Below are 22,168 nucleotides of genomic sequence, written 5' to 3' on the forward strand. Positions count from 1 at the left end.
TCTTGAACAGTTTCTTTTAAATGTCCCCTTTGTGCCTCTAATGAGGCCAGAGGCCAGTGTGGCTGTCTTGTTACAGTACTGCCTGTGCTCAGTGCTGCACGTATTTCGGTGAGACTGCTGGGCACAGGGCAACGGCGGGGACGCCTGTGCCATTTCTAGGTGTTTGGCACAAAAATGGTGGCAGCTAGTTTTTTTCCTAATTGCTCATTGAGTGAGTAAAATTTGATTATGTAACAAGTACTCCACATAGCCAGATATTGGGAGAGAGCATTAATGGCCTGGTCCAAAGCCCATGGAAATCACTCGGAGTCTTTCTATTGACTTCAGTTCGCTTTGTATCACTCCCTTCATTTGCACAGCAAAAGTCAGGAAATGTAAACGTTAAGGTGGAAAAGCCACCTTAACTCTGCCCCTTGTGCTTATGCCTCACAATACAGTCTTTAATGCTGGGATCGCATATGGGTTCTCAAATAGGACAATATACCATTTGTGCTAACACTGTAGATACATGAGCATGTATGTATGGCATTCTGCAGTGTTTTGATGTCAGTCTAATAGACGTACTAGTACTGGCGGAGAAAGGTTCCCCCCCAAAAAACATTTAGACAAAAACTATTTTATATGTTTTTGTTGACATATTTTGACAGAATTTTTCATTTTTTTGCCAGAAGAAAGCCTCCAAAGAAACCATGAACGCTGAAAATTGTTTCAGAGCGGCAGCCATGTTCGTCTGTATCAGCAGAAAGAACGAGGAGTCCTTGTGGCACCTTAGAGACTAACAAATTTATTTGGGCATAAGCTTTTGTGGGCTAAAGCCCACTTCATCAGATGCATGTAGTGGAAAATGCAGTAGGAAGAGATAGATATATATATATACAGAGAACATGAAAAAATGGGGTTTGCCATACCAGCTCTAACGAGACTGATCGATTAAGGTGGGCTATTATCAGCAGGAGAAAAAAACTTTTGTAGTGATAATTAGGATGGCCCATTCACTGGTATGGCAACCCCCATTTTTTCATGTTCTCTGTAAATATATATCTTCCTACTGTATTTTCCACTACATGCATCTGATGAAGTGGGCTTTAGCCCACGAAAGCTTATGCTCAAATAAATTTGTTAGTCTCTGAGGTGCCACAAGGACTCCTCGTTCTTTCTGAAAATTGTTTGGTTTTTCAACAACTGAAAAATTTCAGTGGGTTAGGCAAAATGTTTTGGCTTTACTGAAAATGTTTGTTAAACAGGCCAAAATATTTCAGGTTTCAGTTGTCCAAAACTGACAACATTTCACAAACTGTGGGATTTTAAAACTGACACACTTTGGGTTCTTTTTATTTGCGGTCTTGTTGTTGAGCATTTATGGGACATGTTTTCAAGCTTTTCTCCAGAATCATAAGGGTGAGAAACGTACTTGTCTCTCCTACAAAACTGACCTGGAAATCTAGTTTGCTATCCTGTAACTGCCTACTGAGGTAATGAGGAACCCAAATCTCATCTGCTTGTCCCGCATGTGAGTAACTGGGTCCTGGGTGTGTCTGAGGAGGTGAAAGCACATTGCTGCCCCAATCCTAGGCCAGGGCACAAAGGAGCGGCACAACTCCTGCAGCTGGGATGCAGCTTGCATCTCCTCCATGACATGGCTCAGCATGGGGGCTGCAGGAGCTGTGTAAATCCAGATCCTGAGGTGCGCTCACTGCTGCATGCTGGTCTCTGCCAATGTGGAGACTCCTTCTCTGGAGCACTGGGGGTTCAGAGGCACCCCAAATGAGTGCTCTGCCTGTGGTCCCCACCCCAGTGCAGGCATGAGATGGTGCGGAGGGCATGCTGCTGGCCCTCCCAGTCACAGGGGAATTCCCCCCTGTGAGAACAGCCATGCCTGTCCCGGCTGGGGAAAGCTGACAAAAAACTATGACTGCTTCTGATGGAAATAATCAACAGCTGCTTGTGAGAAGCTGTTACACCAGTAAAATAAAAACCAGCAGGATCTTATTAAAGGGGAAAAGGCAAAATGCCACATTTATTGTGAATACAGAGAGAATCATAGTAAGCAGTTATAGCGATAACATTCCATTCAATTTCATATTTATTCACACGTTCATTCATACACACACACACACAGGTTCTGCAAGGTTGTTATCATAGTTACCAGCCTTAGAGTTGCTCATGCCAAGCCACTGGCCAGGTGGCCTGGACATAAGGAGGGAGCAGGGCCTTGTCAGATGGTCATCTGATGCTCCTGGAAGTTGGTTTACAGAATCAGACCCCAAAGTTCTCACTTTCTAGAGTCCATTTTTATAGGAATTTCTTCCTATGCCAGTCTATGGGAATTGCTTCATCATGCTGTTGCTGAATCAATCAGCAGATGGCACATTCCTGACGGCTCCGTGCTGCCAGATGTTATCTTGTTCTTTGGTTCTCCCATTCTTGAAGCTCTTGGGTGGATCCCAGTCTGCCCTCTGGGGGTCCTCTGGTTATTTCCACTTGTCGCCTTCTTCAGCCGATGGACACTGGATTCTTAGGCTGGCACCTCCATGATCATTCAGTTATTATTCACACCAAGCATCCATCCACATACATCCTCTATATCTATTTTAATCACAATTGTTAACAAAGTGAGATGAATACAACAAAAGGGCGGGGAGTCTCTGGGTGGTGTTTCTGTTGTTACAGAGTATTGCTTTGAGTCTCTCTCTGTGTGAGTAGGTGTTGCTACAAAGAATTGCTTTGAGAACAGACTCTATCTTAGAATGTACTAACACAATTAGCAGCTTGCAAGTTTCACACATAGAGGGAGAGAAACAGTACCAAAAACCAAGAAACCTTTTAATTAGTAATACCCTGAAATTTAAACTGTGGGGAATCAAACTCATTTGTGATTTTAATACAGAACTTCTTTAATATGATCCAACAAAGCTAACCTCCCAGTCCACCCTGCGGAACGCCATAGGCTGCAAATAGTCAGGAAGCCAACACTTGGTGCAGGAAACCTCCTGTCACTGCCCCACCTGTAACCTCCCATTCCTTGGCAAAGTAACTGAGAAGCTAGCAGCAGCCATGCTTCAACAGCAAGTGGCGTCTGCTGCTTCCTAATGCTTTGACATTGGGCGTCAGAGCAGGGACAGCCCCACTGGTGCTGAGTTGGTTTATAGTAAAATAAAGTATTAACAATTGGCCATAGGTTAAGTGCTGCTACGTAAAAGGAATAAAGTTAGAAAAGGTAACAAGCAAATACAAGAGAAAACATGCATCTAAGAGTCTAAAACTTAACCTAGCAAGATACAGGCTTTGTTCAAGATGGTTTCTCTCTCCAGTCATTCTTCTTCCCAGCCATGGCTGACTTTCCCTCAGTCAGGACCTTCCACCAGGGGCTGGTTTCCCTTGTCTTCTTAGGTGAATGATCTTTATCTAAGCAGGTTTCTCATCTGCATTCAGTTCCAGAGACTTGGTTGAAGGACTCATCTTTCTCAGCTTGTAAGAGCTCTAGCCTCTTGTGTTTCTCTAGTGATGGATGCCTTCTCTCCGCACTTATATCGCCCAAAGGTCAATGACCTCATGCTGTTCTTCCCTTCCTTGTGGGCTTCCCATCCCCCATATGGTTTCGGTGTAAATGAGGCTTCCATTGTTTGATTCCATCATGGTTGATTTACATAGGAGATAAGTAGGTAGCTGTATCTGGGCAGACTGGACAGCGGAATCTCAATGAGCATCCATAATTCCTCCTCTAGTATCAATACAGACATTTTACCACCAGGGTGGTAAAGGCATACATAAAAGACGTCCATGATGCACTAGTATTGTGTTCAATGGGTTGATTCAATTGCTTATTATTTGAGGTTTATACTCTCCTGTCTTTATAGATCCGATAAAGTTTCTCTACCTTGCTGAGGCCTAGCCAGACAGTCTCTTCCCCACACTTGTTAGCTGGAGAGCTTTAGCTGGTATGTCAATACATTCTCATTGTCTTTCAAAGTACTTTGGAAGTAACTGCCCAGTGGAGAAAGCTCAGGGCCTTGTTTAGGGTGAGCTAACTCCTATGTGACTGGCAAACACATTTTAAGAATTAGAATTTCAGTTTATGTCCATAACTTTGCATCAGTTGCTTGCACCTGTATGACATGGTGCTGTGAATACCCAGTGAGTGATGAGCTTTCCAGTGACAGATCACATGACACCTCCTAGATACAGATGATAACAATAGTGAGTTGGGGTATATTAGGCTGGTCAGGCCAGTTGATATCAGGGGGCCCCTTGCCCTCTGCCCTCGAGCTGTTCATAATGTCCCAGGCTGTCAACCTATCTATGTGACATAGCGGGATGGATGGCATTGCACTACAGTGGCTCCACTTATTGCTCCAACAGCCCCAGAGAGTGGAAATGGGCAACTGCTCCTCTTCGACAACCCCCAGCCCCCTTGCAGGTCCCCCGGAACGCCAGGGGCAGCTGGTACAAACTCCATCTGGGCAAGTCCAGAGTGGTGCTGGTTGGAAAGGAGAAGTGCTTAGACCTGGCGGACCCACCGTCCTCCCCTTCCATTGAGGGCATCTGCCTCCATTCATCCAAGTAGTTTGACTCAGCAGGAGCCTAAGAGATAAGATGGCGTCAGTGCATTGTCCACCTCCAGCTTGCTGGGAAGCTTCCCAACTTTGCTCAAAGGATGGCCTGGGCACGGTGGTCCATGAATAGTTTCCCCCAGACCATGTCAATGGAGTTTACTATACCCAGGACTCAGTGTGGCTGCCATAGAGACTGTTGCTTATGCAGAACACGGCAACCTGTTAATAGAATCATAGAATATCAGGGCTAGAAGGGACCTCAGGAGGTCATCTAGTCCAACCCCCTGCTCAAAGCAGGACCAATCCCCAATTAAATCATCCCAGCCAGGGCTTTGTCAAGCCTGACCTTAAAAACCTCTAAGGAAGGAGATTCCACCACCTCCCTAGGTAACCCATTCCAGTGCTTCACCACCCTCCTAGTGAAAAAGTTTTTTCCAGTATCCAACCTAAACCTCCCCCACTGCAACTTGAGACCATTACTCCTCGTTCTGTGGAGTTCCCGCCACAGGACCTGGCTGGGCTAGTCAGCATGAGTGTGGGTGGCCCAGTTGTTCTCTTAGGAGTACAGCTGACAGCTGAAAATGTCTGGCAGGGACAGCCAAGGAGCCAGATTGAAGTGTCCAGAACTGCAGTACTGCTGGAGAGATTGTCTTCAAACATGGCTCGCATTTTCTGTCTTGCTCAACAGCATGGACAGTATTTTGTAAAGGAACCAAGTGTGTCTCTGGTGGAGCAGCATGGCAGTTGGTCAGAGTTCCTGGGTAAACATGAGGTGTTTGGAACTTGTGTGAATACTCATATCAATGACTGTGTGACCAGGGTCCCAGGGGGGCCACACTGAGGTTACTTAATTAGGGCAAACTGCAAAGAATGGGGTAGACAATGCCTGAAGCTGGTGGTCATTCCAATACTTAGATCCACCAAGGTAGCCACAAAACAGTTACCCAGAAGTCAAAACACAGTTCCCTTAAAGCAACCGACCCTTGGGCTTCCACTCAGACATGCAAATCAAATATGATGAGGATTACTGAAAATCTTATTAATCATTTAAGAAAGTTCTACCAATCCCAAAGGATCGGGATTTCAGATCTTACCAAAATACAGTGTACAGCCAATTCCTATTAACTAAACTAAAATTTATTAAAAAAGAAAAGAGAGAGAGTATTGGTTAAAAGATCACTATACATACAGATATGAAAACAGTTTTGAGGTCAATTTTATAGAAGAGATGTGCGATTTAGTGTTGCAAAGAGTTCTTGGATCAGGCTTGAAGCAGTGATGAAATAAACTGCTGGCTTGTTAAATCTCAGGTTGCTCCCAAATAATTGGAAGGTCCTCAGTCCCTTGGTTAGAAAGCTCCCATTAGTATTAGTCCATAGCCCAGAGATCAGAGCAGGAAAGAGGCAAAATGGAGATGTTTCCAGGGCCTTTTATAGCTTCTGCCATGTGGAGGGAAACCCGTTGTTCTAGTTTGTGAAAAATTACAGGTAACAAGATGGAGTTTGTGGTCACATGGGCAAGTCATAGCGGAGGCCATTACCCGTACTCTTGTTAAAACATTCATATGAAAGTCTGTCAGGCATGGATAGGCTTCTTCCGTGGTTCATTGTGTTTGTTGATGAGCCACCAGCTTGAATACTTCATTCACAATGTGCTGGCCAGACTGGGTGCCAATTGCCCTGTGGGTTCTATTGCAGGAGCAGACACCTTTGAGATACAAGTACGTAGTCAATGTTCGTAACTGATACCTGCACACCAATAGAACCAGCATATTCAGCAAACCGCAACTTTTCCATTGGTGCCTTACTTGGTACAGTTTGTGCAAGATTTGTTGCAATAATATAACAGTGGTAGCAGCAATGATCTGCATGGTCACATTTAATCAATGTCACAGGCTGGAACTGTTGTGAGACTGTAGCATGTGCATTTTACAAGGACGTGGCATTTGACTTAAACAGGCATCCATAAAGGACACTAACCTCATGGTATGCTTCACCCCTAGTTGGCCTGTTGTACACACATCTCAGGCCAGTCATGACTGTCAGGTATTGCAATCTGATGGCTTAGTGCTGGCTCCTGTGTGTAGGAGATTGAAGGTCTCAGCAAAGTTCCTAGTGGACACATGTTTTTGTCATATCAACAAGCACTGCGATTGACACTGTTAGCCCTCTCACTGGGAGTAGCTGGGAGAGGACCCAGTAGGTCAGACATGAAGCTCACAGGGTGAGAACAGAATCCGGGCAGTAGGGGAGGGAAGGGACAGGGTAAGTATGGGATGGGATCCAAGCAATAGGTGAGGAGTCAGTTGAGGATCCAGGTTGTAGGGAGGAAAGGGACAGAGTCAGTACGTGATCCAGGCAGTAGGTAGGGAAGGGATGGGGTCAGTATGGCATCCGGGCAGTAGGGGAAGGGAGAGAAGGGACTGCGTCATTACGGGATCCAGGTGGTAGAGAGGAATAGGGACTTGGTCAATACGGGATATGGGCAGTAGGGAGGGAAGGGATGGGGTCAGAATGGGATCCAAGTAGTAGGGAGGGAAGGGATGGGATGAGTACAGGATCTGGGTGGTAGGGAGGAAAGGGACAGGGTGAGTACAGGATCTGGGGGGTAGGGAGGAAAGGGACAGGGTGAGTACAGGATCTGGGGGGTAGGGAGGGAAGGGACAGGGCGAGTATGGGATCTGGGTGGTAGGGAGGGAAGGGTTTGAGTGACTACAGGATCCAGTTGGTAGGGAGGGAAGGGACAGGGTGAGTATGGGGCATTAGGGAGGGAAGGGATGGGGTTGGTACAGGATCCAGGCAGTTCGGAGGGAAGGGACGGGGTGAGTACAGGATCTGGGTGGTAGAGAGGGAAGGGATGGGATCAGAATGGGATCCAAGTGATTGAAAGGGAAGGGACAGGATAAGTATGGGAACTGAGTGGTAGCTAGGGAAGGGTTGGCATCAGTACGGGATCCTGGCCGTTCGAGGGAAGGGACGGGACAGGGTCAGAATAGGATCCAAGTGGTAGGGAGGTAAGGGATGGGGTGAGTACGGGATCTGGGTGGTAGGGAGGGAAGGGACAGGGTCAGTACAGGATCTGATTGGTGGGGAGGGAAGGGACAGGATGAGTACGGGATCTGGGTGTTAGGGAGGGAAGGTATGGGGTCCGTGCAGGATCCGGACATTAGGGAAGGAAGGGGCAGGGTGAGTATGGGATCTGACAGTTCAGAGGGAAGGGAGGTGGTGAGTACGGGATCCGGTTGGTAGGGAGGGAAGGGACGGGGTCAGTACATGATCTGGGTAGTTCCTACGGAATGGACAGGGTGAGTACAGGATCCGGGGGCGGGGGGTAGGGAGGGAAGGCACAGGGTCCATAGAGGATCCGGGCAGTTCGGAGGGAAGGGATGGGGTCAGTACAAGATCTGGGTGTTAGATAGGGAAGGGACCGCGTTAGTATGGGATCTGGGTGGTAGCGGGGGAAGGTACGGAGAGAGTATGGGATACGTGCAGTTTGGACATGCACTTGGCTCTGTCCTGGGGCAGATTGTTGGCATGGCTCCTTCTCTCCATTAGGTGGCCCAGCAGAGAAGGCTGGCCTGCAGCAGCTGGACACTGTGGTGCAGCTGAACCAGCAACCCGTGGAGCACTGGAAATGCGTGGAGTTGGCACATGAAATCCGGTGATGGTTCACACTCCAGTACCCGTCAGGCTGGGTGGGGGCAGCCACATGTGGGATACAAAGAACGGGGCCTTGGAGCAATCCTGAGCCCCAAGAGCTGACCAGCTGAAGTGTGTGTTGAGCTGGCGGGCAGATTTCCTCACACAGCTGCCTCAGGGGTGGGGTGATCCCGGGAACACCTGGACAGGTGGCACCCCCAGACTGGGCTGAGGTGGGAGCCTTGGCATGGGGCCCATGTGCTGCAGAGGGGAGTGGCAGGTGGAAGGCGGGCCCAGCTGAGTGTTGCAGATTCGTGGGGATAACTGGGAGGGACGGGGTACCAGTGCATGAGTGTGGGGAAAGCAGGGCTCGGTGGGAGTCAGAGGGGAGAGGAGTGGAGGAGAGAGTCTCAGAGGGGCACAGGGGTTTGGGGAGGGAGTGTCTCAGAGGAGGTTCAGGGGGCTGGGTTGGGGAGGGGGAGGAGAAATCTCTGATTGGGGGGCGAGGGAGGGGAGGCAAGAGTCGGGTGGTGAGGGAGGCTGGAAGGGAGAGAGTCTGAGGGGGTGCAAGGAGCTGGGAGGGGGAGTCCATTAAGCAGTGAAGGGGGAGGGGAGGTAGGTGTCCCTGAGGTGGTGTGGGTGAAGGGAGGGGCAGTCTGGGGGTGGGGAGGGAAGTGAGAGGGAGTCTGGGGGGGATGGGAAAGAAGAGGAAGTCGGCGGGGGGAGAAGGGAAGGGAGATGGAAACTGCGGGGGAGGGAAGGGAGAAGGAGTGTCAGGGCGGGGATAGGAAGGGAAGGGAGAGGGACTCCCGGGAGAGAGGGGAAGGGAGAGGGAAACTGCGGGGGAGGGAAGGGAAGAGAGAGGGGGTCAGGGAAGGAGGGAAGGGAGAGGGAGTCTCGGGGGGGGGATAAGAAGGGAAGGGAGAGGGAGGCTGAGGGGTGGGGGGAAGGGAGAGGGAGTCGGGGGAGGGATAGGGAGGGAGAAGGAGTCTGGGGGGAGGGAAGGGAAGGGAAAGGGAGTCTTGGGGGAGAGGGAAGGGAAGGGAGAGGGAGCCTGAGGGGGATGGGAAAGGAAGGGAGAGGGAGTCTTGGCGCGGGGGCAGGGGAAGGGAAGGAAGAGGGAGTCGGGGGGGATGGGAAGGGAAGGGAGAGGGAATGTGGGGGGAGGATGGGAAGGGAGAGAGAGGGTGAGGGAGGAGGATGGGAAGGGAAGGGAGAGGGACTTGGGATGGGGGGAAGGGAAGGGAGAGGAAGTTGGAGGGAGGGAAAAGAGAGGGACCCTTGGGGTGGGGGAAAGGGAAGGGAGAGGGAGTCTTGGCACGGGGGGGTGGGGTGGGGAGGGAAGGGAGAGGGAGTCGGTGAGGGGGATGGAAAGGGAGAGGAAGTCCAGGGGGAAGGATGGGAAAGGAAGGGAGAGGGAATCTTGGGGGGGGGGGGTGGGAAGGGAGGGGAGAGGGAGTCTGGGGGAGTTGGGAAGGGAGAGGGACTTCCAGGGTGGGAGGGAAGGGAGAGGGTGTCTTGGCGGGGGGGGGGGGGCAGGGATATGGGAAGGGAGAGGGACTCTGGTGGTGGGGGTTGTCTGTGTGGCTGCTGAAGTTGCGAGGCTTGGGGCCCACTGTGCGCAGTGTCGCCTCCCAAGAGTGTTGTTCGCCATGCTGGAGCTGGGCTTGCCCGTGGGGCTGGCAGGCTTCCCCAGGCTGCATTCGTCTGACCCTCCCTCACGGCGTCTCTTTCAGGAACTGTCCCAGTGAGATCATCCTGCTGGTGTGGAGGATCGTGCCGCAGATCAAGCCAGGCCTTGAAGGCATGATACGGAGGTCATCCTGCAAATCTGCCTACGACCTCCAGTCACCTCCAAACAAGCGGGAGAAAAACAGCACAGTGCCCTCCCGCCCCGAGCACCGCCAGAGTTGCCACATCGTGTACAACAGTAGTGACAGGCTGGTGCTGAACAACTGTCCGCGATACACGGAGGTTGGGAAGCGGAGCCAGCACACGATGCCACCCTTGTCCCGGGCGTCCTCTGACGGGGACAAGAACTACATCCTCTTAGCACCTCTCAATCCTGGGAGTCAGGTACGGCCCCCCTCCAGCACTAGCGACATCTGCCCCTGGGCACTGGGTGTGCCCCTCACACTGGCCAGGCCTTCACCTCTTTCGCAGAGCCTGATAGGGCCACGTCTGGACCAGCTCACCAGCCAGCCATACCTCCAGGGAACACTTGTCCTAAGGCCACCTTGCACCTGAAGGGGGATCAGCCAAAGTCACGGCCCCAGGCCACATGTGCAGGGCTGTGTTAATCCCTAGAGCCAGTGCTGCCTCGTCTGTGACACGCTCTGGCTTTCCAGAGCTGCTGGGCTCAGGGCTGCACTGGAGGTCTTCAGGAGTAACCACCCTGAGCTCACCTGAGTCAGCAAGGAGGGTCCCCCTATATAGATCCTTTCAGGGAGTGGGATGCAGATTGAGGAGCTGCCAGAAATGAGATGTTTAAAGATCTTGGGTCCTCCGAGGGGTAGCACTGAGCTCTGGGCACTCTTGAGGTCAGCAGCGTGGGCTTTGACTCCCCACAGATCCAGCTAGTCTGTGATCCTGCCTCCAACCTCAGCTGCTCTGGTGCTCCTAGGCAGGCCCTGCCCTTCCCCAGCCTGTACCTGCGCAGGCTGGAGATCATGCATGGAGCTGACACTGTTTCTTGCTGTATCATGGTGTCTGCAGATGCCCTGGCTTTGGCCGTTTGCAAGAAGCAGGCAATCAGCCCCCAGCTCCTGGCCCTATGCACCAAGGAATGTCACAGTGGCATGATGCGCACTGACCCCAATGAGCCCCTTCCGCCCCCAAGTTGTCACTGGGGACGACTGTTGTATCTGTGTCTGCTGGGTACGGTAGGGAACAGTACAGCCCTGTGGGATAAGTCTGGGCTGCTGCCTGTCTGAAGTGAATGCCTCCCCTGGCTGCCCAGCCACAGGGGGAAGGGGAAGCTTTTGTGGTCTTTGCTTATTTTCAGCACAGAATACTAGGCTTCCAAGCTGGTGCTGTGTCCCAAGGCCTCTTCCCATCCCCGGCAGCACTCACCATTGTACTGTGTGTGCTGATACTGTCCTGCTAAGGGGCATGATGGCTGGCTGTCCTGAACGTGTTTGTCAGCTGGGTTGTGTCAAGTGCTGGGGGAAATGGGGAGGCTTTCCAGTGGGTAGGACACAGGACTGGAGTTCTCGCCATCAGTGCAATGTGGGCTGATGACCCTGCACCCCTCTGCAAAGTGCTTTGGGATCTCTGGAAGTCGAGTCCTGAAGATTGCTGGTGCGGGTCCTACCAGGAGCTGCAGGGAGTAACCATGTCCTGCCTGCTCTGTGTCTTCCAGCTGCTGAGGCCTGTGTATCAGGAGCACAATGCCGCGGTGGGTAAGTGTCCATTCCTAGCAGCCCACGGCTCGGCAGACTCGGGAGTTTTGCTGCCTAGGCAGTTTCTGTGGCATCCCCCTCAGGGGATGGGGCACTAGCCTGGGAGGGAACCAATGCTGGATTCCCCTCTGCTGCGAACCAGGGTGTGACCTTGTGCAGGCACTAAGCTGGACAAGCCCTAGGTTACAGAGCCAGCCTGAGACCTCTGGCTTTGTGCTTTGTGAGGGCCTAAGCCTCGAAACCTCACTGCAAGGGCTCGAGGAGACAAGCTGCTGGGCTGCCCTCCTTGGGCAGGAGGCGGGGGACCCAGTGTTGCCCTCCCCTCATTTGTTTGCATGCTGGGTCATGCTTAGGGTTTGTCCCACAGATTCACCTCTCTGGCCTTCCCCAGCGTCCTTGGGCCAGCCCCATGCATATCACCTGCTGTCAGTGAGTGGGAACTGGTGATGTCAGGTTGGGGCAAGGAGTGGTTTCTCAGACTCACCCACAGATATCCTCTCTGGGGCTGGGACTAACCTTTCTGCTCCTTCCCTTCTGCTGCTCACAGAGGCGGCGGCTGCCCTGCAGTGCCCCATCCTTGCCAGGGCAGCAGCTGCAAGGGGGCTCCACTCCTCAGCAATGCATCGCATATGGAGGAAGTGCCATGTACTCTCCTCCTTGACCCGGTCAGCTGTTCCAGCCGGGCATGGGGAGGAGCAAGTTGTGGGGCCATGCTGCTGTTCCACTGAGTGAACATCCCTGCCATGCCTGCCTGCCCACCTCTGCACTCCACCCCAGCCAATTCCTCCCTAGAAACTCCCCATACAAGCCAGGGAAGACTCACTCCCCCACTGAGCCCCTCCCGGCAGTCGGAGGAGACCAGGCCATCTCAGAAAGCAAAGGGGATCCATTCTGCAGCCAGCCATGAACCAGCACCAGAGGGACCTTTTCCATGTCCAGCCAACCACCACACAGCCAAAGGGTTGTAACCACAGCTTCTTGGTAGGGGAGACCCCTAGAGGAGCTGCTGGAGGGGTGGGGGAAGCATGGCTGAGGTGTAAGGGCAGATGGATCTGGTGAGGGCCTTGTGGAAGGGTTGGTGAAGATTATGGGAGGAAGATGGTAGAATTACTGGGTTATTTTGTTGTGTGAAGGAGAGTGAATCACTCAAGGAGAATCCTGTATATAGCTGAACCAGAGGGAGCCTTCTTTGAGAGAGCCCTGGTTCAAATCTGGGAGCACATCACTGCACTTCTCCCTCCCCACCAGTGTGCCTCAGTTTCCCCATCTCTAAAATGGGGATAATGCTACGTGCCCTTGTCAAGGTCCCTTCTCCACTCTGAACTCTAGGGTACAGATGTGGGGACCTGCATGAAAACCCCTAAGCTTATTCTTACCAGCTTAGGTTAAAACTTCCTCAAGGTACAAACTATTTTACCTTTTGCCCTTGGACTTTATTGCTGCCACCACCAAGCATCTAACAGATATATAACCGGGAAAGAGCCCGCTTGGAAACATCTTTCCCCCCAAAATCCTCCCCAAACCCTACACCCCCTTTCCTGGGGAAGGCTTGATAAAAATCCTCACCAATTTGCATAGGTGAACACAGACCCAAACCCTTGGATCTTAAGAACAATGAAAAAGCAATCAGGATCTTAAAAGAAGAATTTTAATTAAAGAAAAAGTAAAAGAATCACCTCTGTAAAATCAGGATGGTAAATACCTTACAGGGTAATCAGATTCAAAACATAGAGAATCCCTCTAGGCAAAACCTTAAGTTACAAAAAGACACAAAAACAGGAATACACATTTCATCCAGCACAGCTTATTTTCTCAGCCATTTAAACAAAACAGAATATAACGCGTCTCTAGCTAGATTACTTGCTAAATTCTAAGACTCCATTCCTTTCTGTTCCAGGCAAAAGCATCACACAGACAGAGAGCGCCTTTTTTTCTCCCCTCCTCCAGCTCTGAAAGTATCTTGTCTCCTCATTGGTCATTTTGGTCAGGTGCCAGCGAGGTTATCCTAGCTTCTTAACCCTTTGCAGGTGAAAGGGTTTTTCCTCTGGCCAGGAGGGATTTCAAAGGTGTTTACCCTTTTCTTTATATTTATGACAGCCCTGCTTTGCAAAGTGCTCTAAGATCCTGGGATGAAAAGCACTGAGGGTGGGTATTCTGGCAGGTCCCTGAATATGTCCGTGGGCTTGTCTGCCGTGCATTGCCTGGGTCTGCCCTCCTCAGGCTTGGGGAAAGGCGCTTTCTAGGTGTTGGTGTTGCTCCTCACACAGGACATCCCCCTAGCACTTCTCCAGTGGGTTCATTTTATTACTGAGCAATTGGAACTGGCCCTGGACCTGATTCTTGCAGATGTTAGTGCAGTCGAAGTTACATGGCTGTCTGAGGCTGCTGCAGACACTGTGCCAGCTTTCCTCGAAATCTCGTTGTCTCACTCATTCATTCAGCTCTGTTAGGTCTCTTTGCTGTGGGGTGAGGAGCTAAAATTATAACAGCAAGTCCTGCCCTTCAGAGCTGTGGGAACTGATGCCAGTCTGGCTCCAGAGAAATGTGTACTTCTGGTACCCCCTGCTGGGCGAGCGGCTTCCATGTGCTCTGGTGGTGACATGCCCCGTGACTCAACATATTGCCTGGGGAAAGGGCGTGTGGTTCCTGTGCACAGACTGCTCCAAAGCCATGTGAACGGCAGCTTGTTTGATCGTGGGAAATCCTCTAGTGCGGTGCTCCCTGCTGCCTCCCCGCGCAGCGTCAGCTCCGAACAGGGCAGCCGGCTGCGGAGGTGCGTGCCAGTCGATGGAAGGAAGCTGCAGAGCGAGGGGTTAAGTGAGCGGCAGCTAAAGGGAAGGTGAATGGAGTGGAGGGCGATAGAGTTTTCTGTGACAATATGTGTGTTTGGGTTTTGGTGGATTAGCTGAAGCAGGGCCCTAAACTCTGAGCCTTTTGGCCACTAAGTGTTCTTCTGAGGTGTGGGATGTTTGTTTAAAATCAGAAGCAGTGTCAGGTGTGCAGAGTCCTGGACCCTGGGATCAGGACAGGATTGCTTGATGCAGTGCCACATTAGTGAATCCAGTCTAGTTTTAAATGCAAAACCACTTGTAGACTAGGCTCAGTGCATGGGCCAATGGGGCAGATGCAACTCCAAGCGTTTAGCTTGGGCTTGCTGTCGGTTTGTACTAAAGACGTGGTTTTCTAGAGCTAGCATTTGTGAGAAGCTGGAAAAGTCTTATCATCTTCTTAGCAATCAAACCTGCAGTCCCGGTGTGTTTGGCTGGTTGTAGCATGTTCTGCAGCCCTGAGTTCCTCTTTCTGCATGGCTGTCTGTAATACAGGAGGCCAACGACTTGCTTGCCAATGAACTCATGAGAAGTGTGTGCTTCCCCCACTTTGCGTCTCTCCTCTTGGGTGTCTCTGTATCATAACAAAACAAATCCCAGATCCAGAGGATATTCATGTAAAATGCACCTAGTATGGGAACAGTCTGGTGTGGAGAGAGGCCCTGGGCTGAGAAATGCTCTCTCTCTGCCTGTCCTTTGTGCATGGGCGTGAGCCTTCTCCTTGGGTTTGGTTTATTTAATACCTCAGGAAGCCAAACTACTGGGGACTCGGGAGACTCTAGACACAGAGCAGTCCCAAGTGTGCGTGTTTCAGACTAAGCCCAGCCCAGGTGAGAAAATTGGAGGTGCTCAGCTGGGTGCAGACTGGATGCTGGAAAGGACTGTTTTCAGTCTGGAGAGCTTCACACAGCTGCCATTGCCAGGGAGCAACAGGCCTTGCTCTCTGGCTTCTCCCAATGATCTGCTTCAGGTGGGATCAGGTGGGATGGTACAGTTGTCTGCTCGGCTCCAGGGTAGCTTGAAAGCTCTGCTCTGGGTGTGTCATGGGGCTGCAGTTCTAGGCAGGGTGACCAGATGTCCCAATTTTATAGGGACAGTCCCGATTTTTGGGTCTTTTTCTTATATAGGCTCCTATTACCCCCCTACCTCCGTCCCAATTTTTCATCCTTGCTGTCTGGTCACCCTAGTGCTAGGTGTGGGCGAGGACAAGAAGTTCTTTATGATTCTCTAATTGAACGGTCTCCTCCTGGCATTGGGGCAACTGCCTGTGCAAGTTTTCCAGCTGTAAAATTTTGTATTGAGTGTAGTTGTTGGCCAGCCCGCTTAGTGAGTACAATGTGGCAGCTGGAAAGCTCTGCAGTGGAAAAGCTGGGTGATAGCTGGAGTCTTCATCATGGGTCCCAAGTTTTCAAGACCCTGTGCATGCTTCCCCAAGCTCTGAATTCCTTCTGATAGGAGAATTTCCCTTAGCTGAAACCTGAGCAGGTAGGGGGACACTTCTGTGTTGTGGGTTATTACAACATTCTGCCACTGCTGACCCTGTGAAGAGAGTACCCTTGCTCTGGGGGCCTCCCTGTTGCAACAGGAGCATGGTTAGGAAGAACCAGGATTTTCCCCATAGTGTTTATTTTTAATTAGCATTTGCAGTTTGTTTAGCAAGCATGGGAGAGAAAACGCTAGTTAATCTGAACAGTGATTAAACAAGCAAACACTGGAGCTATTGTCACCCTTCATATTGCAATGGGAACACTGTTTTGTGCAAGTTGGCTGCCTCCCCAGATCAGACCAGAGAAAATTAGGAAACTACTTTTGATGGGTGAGGAATTTTTGAAGTGAAATGAGGAGATTTAGCAATGCGGAGTAAAAGCCAGCTGCCAGCCTGCAGCCACCTTGCCCTTTAGTGTATGGTCATGAGCCCATCTCTCGTTATTTGGTTTTATCTGGCAGTCAGACTGTTAGCAAAGGGAACATGGAACGAATTAGAGAATCACTGTAGTTAGAGCTAGAAACAACCTGGTAGGTAACTGAGGCCCCCCTAGAAGGGCAAGGTACTGGACAAACAGTAACAGTGGGTACTGCGAATACAGTGCAATCTGTCTCTGCTGGCATTTATCTAAAAGCAAACACACTACTGCCTAATGGTTAAGAGAATATGTAATCATAGAACCATAGGGTTAGAAGGGACCAGAAGGGTCAGCTAGTCTAACCCTCTGCCAAGATGCAGGATTTGTTGTGTCTACACCAGGTTTCAGAGTAACAGCCATGTTAGTCTGTATTCGCAAAAAGAACAGGAGGACTTGTGGCACCTTAGAGACTAACCAATTTATTTGAGCATAAGCTTTCGTGAGCTACAGCTCACTTCATCGGATGCATACTGTGGAAAGTGTAGAAGATCTTTTTATACACACAAAGCATGAAAAAATACCTCCCCCCACCCCACTCTCCTGCTGGTAATAACTTATCTAAAGTGATCACTCTCCTTACAAAAAGAAAAGGAGGACTTGTGGCACCTTAGAGACTAACCAATTTATTAGAGCATAAGCTTTCGTGAGCTACAGCTCACTTCTTCAGATGCATATCGTGGAAACTGCAGCAGGCTTTATATATACACAGAGAATATGAAACAATACCTATTCCCACCCCACTGTCCTGCTGGTAATAGCTTATCTAAAGCTATCACCAGCAGGAGAGTGAATTTGTGTGGGGGGGTGGAGGGTGAGAAAACCTGGATTTGTGCTGGAAATCACTTTAGATAAGCTATTACCAGCAGGACAGTGGGGTGGGAATAGGTATTGTTTCATATTCTCTGTGTATATATAAAGCCTGCTGCAGTTTCCACGATATGCATCTGAAGAAGTGAGCTGTAGCTCACGAAAGCTTATGCTCTAATAAATTGGTTAGTCTCTAAGGTGCCACAAGTCCTCCTTTTCTTTTTGCGAATACAGACTAACACGGCTGTTACTCTGAAACTCTCCTTACAATGTATATGATAATCAAGTTGGGCCATTTCCAGCACAAATCCAGGGTTTAACAAGAACTGAGGAGGGGGCGGGGTAGGAAAAAACAAGGGGAAATACACATTGTAAGGAGAGTGATCACTTTAGATAAGCTGTTACCAGCAGGAGAGTGGGATGAGGGGAGGTATTTTTTCATGCTTTGTGTGTATAAAAAGATCTTCTACACTTTCCACAGTATGCATCCGATGAAGTGAGCTGTAGCTCACGGAAGCTTATGCTCAGATAAATTGGTTAGTCTCTAAGGTGCCACAAGTCCTCCTTTCCTTTTTGTGTCTACACCAGTGGCACTCAACCTTTCCAAACTACTTTCAGGAGTCTGATTTGTCTTGCATGCCCCCAAGTTTCATCCCACTTAAAAACTACTTGCTTACAAAATCAGACATAAAAATACAAAAGTGTCACAGCACACTGTTACTGAAACATTGCTGACTTCTCGTTTTGTCTCTATGAAATTTTAGTTTGTACTGATCTCGCTAGTGCTTTTTATGTAGCTTGCTGTAAAACTAGGCAAATATCTAGATGAGGTGATGTACCCCCTGGAAGACCTCAATGTACCTCCAGGGATATGCATACCCCTGGTTAAGAACCACTGGCCTAACCCATTCAAGACAGATGGCTATCCAGCCTCCTTTTGAAAACCTCCAGTGAGGGAGCTTCCACCCCTTCCTGAGCAGTCTGTTTCATTGTCCTACTGTTCTTACAGTAGGAAGTTTTTCCTGAGATTTCGTCTATGGCTATGCCTACACTACAGACATTACAGTGGCACAGCTGTACCGCTGCAGTTTCATGGCTGTAAGGTCTCCCGTGTAGCCACTCTATACCGGCGGGAGAGAGTTCTCCCACCAGCATCATTAAATCACCCCAACGAGCTGCGGTAACTATGTCGGCAGGAGAGCGTCTCCCGCTGGCACAGGGCTGTCCACACCGGTGCTTCTGTCGGTGAAACTTATGTTGGTCGGGGGGGAGGGGGGCGTGTTTTTTCACACTCCTAATTGAAAAAAGTGCTAGTGTATTGTCTGCTGTGCTGTAGTTTGAACCCAGTGCCTCTTGTCCTGCCCTATGTAGGAGAAAAGTTGTTCTCTCTTGCATCTTTTTTATGGCAGCCTTTCAAGTATTTGAAGACTGCTGTCATGTTCCCCCTTAATCTCTTCTTCTCCAAACTAAACATACCCAGCTCCTTCAGCCTTTGCTCGTATGGCTTGTGTTCCATCCCTTTCATCATCTTTGTTGCTCGCATCTGGATCCCCTCCAGTTGCTCCACATCCTTTCTATAATGTTGGTTAGACTAGTGTATTTAGTTTGGAAAAGGCCCTATCTACTCCATGGCCTTATGCAGGAGTGTTTTGGCCTGTTTCTATACAGGACAGTTATGGGCTTCAGCTACAATGCAAAAGCAGGAGCAGAAAATGCAGAAATGGCTGGATTCATGAACTGGCAACTGGAGGGACTGCAGCCTATGCAGCCATTTAGTACTGATGCTGCTGCACACAAGCAGTAGGCTCTAACAGCAGGACATTGCTTTAGGCAAGATTCCTTTGCTAGTAACTCCCTGGAGTCTCATTTGACTTAATGGTTGGCCTGGGAGATTTCTGCCTGCTTGGTCCTCTCCCTGGTCTATGTGGAACACCAGCCACAGAAGGGGCAGCATCCACAGGGACTAGGGCAGCAGCTTTTGGCTTACAGAGAAATGCAGTCAGATCCCTTTGGCAATGGTTTTGCCCTAAAACCTCGACACAGAACTTAGATTCCCAGCCTCAAAGGCCCTTGGTCTGGGCCCTGCCCTGGGGTACAGTGGCTGCTCTGGCTCCTTGGGGTGACGGGGGGGTGGCAGCTTCTGCACTCTGTCCAGTGATGTGCTGCAGCTGTGATGAGAATTCACTTCTGGCAGGCTGAGATCCCTGGGATGGGTCTGGGTCCCCCTTTATCTCCCCAGTGCTTTCAGTGGCCCCACGTCACAGGGAGGCTTTCCAAAGGCTCTCTCTGTTGTCAGCCACCCCCCAAGGCCAGGGGGACAGCAAATAACACATTATCAGTAGGAAATATTTTACAACTTCCCCCAGCTTGACAGCCCTGCTTTAATCTCCCCTCTGACACTGTAACCATGGGCCAGGCGGACTGGCAGTCTCCTCCCTCCCCAAACAGGCAGCACCCTGGCATTGCATTTTCAGAGCTACCTGCTTCTTGGTAGGCAAGGAACTCCCCTGCCCCACATCTTTGTCACACGCCAGCTCGCTGCTGGTAGTTCTGAGAAGGTTCCGAAACGGTGGCTGACAGCTCTAAAGCAGGGTTATTAGTAGCCGTGTTCATTGTCCCGCAAAAGCAACATTTAGGCCATTAGCTATTTCTGCAGCCTTAGCCCTTGGATTATTCCTGTGTGATGGGGGAGGTTGGTGGCTCCTTCCTTCTGGAGCAGGCTCAATGCTAACTGTGAGCTCTGGGGTGGTTTGGACTGAGGCCGGATCTTTGACTGGGTAAGAGCAGTTCTCAGCTGTGCAGTACCTGAATGCATCTGTTCAGTGACACATTGAGAGCACCACCTACTGTAACAGCTGTCTCTAATACCCTGGGATCAACACGGCTACAACGGCACGGCATACTTACTTTACCATAGCATTTGTCCCACATGCACTCACGCTGCTTTCCAGGCTGAGTCACCTGCACAGTGTCTTCTGCTGACAGATGAATGAATCTGGCAGCTGGCCACTCTGAAACATTTGGGAATGCAGCTGACGTGAAAGCTAGGTGCATTGCACTGTGGCTGGTAGATTCTCATTTAGGTATAACTGTGCCAGGATTTGAGGTGTTTAGTTGACGGAAAAGAACAGTTTCCCCCATAAATCACCTATCATTCATCTAACACTATCCACCTATTGATCCCAAAGTGCTTTACAGAGAAAGGTGCATGTTGTTATTCCCATTTTGCAAAAGGGGAAACTGAGGAACCGGGGGCTGTGACTTGCCCAAGGTCACTCATGAGTCAGAGGCAGGCTGGCATTAGAGGACAGCTCTCTTGACCCCCAGTTCTGTGGGGTCAGTCACCTTTAGACTGTGCTGACACCTGAGGCAGAGGAAATCGTCCCATTTCCATGTGGTTTGCGCACAGGTGGAAGGTGTGTCCAAGGCAGTGCCCAAAGATGTAATTAACTGGAAGGCCATATTACTATCTATGCCCATTGCAGCCAGGAGCTGTCCTACTATCATTAGTATTATTAATGGCATTAATTTAATCTGTAGCAAGACATGGAGCTTTGCAACCAGCAACCATGCTAAATGAAAGCAGAACAGCTGACCTCTACAGGGGGCATTCTGAAGGCAATTAACTCATTCTCCAGCCAGTGCAGCTACTGCTAGGATGAGAGCCTCACCTAAAAATGCCAGAGTGTTGCACACCAGTAAAAGATCCATGAAACTCCATCAGTTAGAGCCTGTGCTCAGCAGTGACCCCAGCACTGTACCACAGGCTGTGTGTAAGTTCCCCCAGGCAATGGACTGCAATCAGTTCTGACTGTCATGTTCTAAAGAAGCTCCTGTCGCTATGAGGAAGACTCAGCTGGAGAGTTTGGGATGGTGTTGCAACTCCCAGGTCTTGGCCAGTTGAAAGAGAGTGTGTAGGGCACAGTCTTGCAAGGATTAGGGAAGTGTGCTGAGATAGTTTGGTTTCAGAGTAACAGCCGTGTTAGTCTGTCTTTGCAAAAAGAAAAGGAGTACTTGTGGCACCTTAGAGACTAACCAATTTATTTGAGCATGAGCTTTCGTGAGCTACAGCTCATCCGATGGAGTGAGCTGTAGCTCACGAAAGCTCATGCTCAAATAAATTGGTTAGTCTCTAAGGTGCCACAAGTACTCCTTTTCTTTTTGAGATAGTTTGGGTGAGTTTGGATTGTGGGCTCCGGTATGCTCCTGTCTCTGGCTAATTGAGAATGATCCGCTCCCCTCCCTGCCACTGTCCTGTGCCCCTTGGGCATTCCTGAGGTAACCAGATGGAAGAGCTGTAAAACGAGTATCAGAAGGAAAAGTTAAAGGGGTTACACCTACTCATGCAGAGGGAGGGATGACACAGATAGGCTTCTAGATTGCATTAATCCCCCTCAGCTGTATAGTGCAGGTCTCTTGCTTCTCTGCACCCAGGCCTCCGATTGTGGGTGTGGGCAAATGCTCCCAGAAATCTGCAAGGTTCTGATCTGTCTAAATTATGCCATTAGTGAGGAAAGAGTGGGTTGATATCTAAGCAAAGCAGCCCCCGAACCATCTCACAGCACACGCAGGGCACCACCAACTCCTGTACCTGTCCGCATGTCTGAGCATGCTGGAAATGCCTGTATGCTTACAAAAGAACAGGGGAGGGACTGTCCTGACAAGAGACCAGCATGGAACAAATGCACGTTGATCATCTGATGTTTAAAAATAGTTCCCAGAGTGAGGGCAAGGGCATGACAGGCCATGTGCTGTCTCTGACCCGGAAACCTGGGACTGTAGTACTGCAGGCTTGAAACAGCACTTCGGAGAGCTGCCAGACTGTGAAGTCCATATGCAGAGAAAAGCAATCACTGTACTGGGTCATGGAAGCAGGCGGCTGCAAAGAAAGCTTTGGTGTAATCCTGTTTTCTGGATGAGGATAATGGATTTCTCCAGTGAAAAGGGCCAGAATAGAAAACTAATGAGGTTGGTCAGATTTCCTGAACGTGAAGGTGAAATACAACGCTTAAAAACTGAAACTGCATGGGCTGGGTG

At 50.1% G+C, this 22,168-nt stretch overlaps 1 protein-coding gene across 2 annotated transcripts in view; it reads left to right on the plus strand.

Moving 5' to 3' along the window:
• Positions 1-22,168, plus strand: part of LOC140899398 (regulator of G-protein signaling 3) — a 133,964-nt gene that overhangs the window by 18,348 nt on the left and 93,448 nt on the right. For both annotated transcript variants that reach the window (XM_078849091.1, XM_078849090.1), the window contains 3 exons: positions 8,108-8,213; positions 9,928-10,267; positions 11,553-11,592. In XM_078849091.1, coding sequence (XP_078705217.1) covers positions 8,108-8,213; positions 9,928-10,267; positions 11,553-11,592 — 486 coding nt within the window. The remainder of the gene's footprint in view (positions 1-8,107; positions 8,214-9,927; positions 10,268-11,552; positions 11,593-22,168) is intronic.

Source organism: Lepidochelys kempii, chromosome 16 (genome assembly GCF_965140285.1).
Source record: "Lepidochelys kempii isolate rLepKem1 chromosome 16, rLepKem1.hap1, whole genome shotgun sequence".
Classification (NCBI taxonomy): Eukaryota; Metazoa; Chordata; order Testudines; family Cheloniidae; genus Lepidochelys; species Lepidochelys kempii.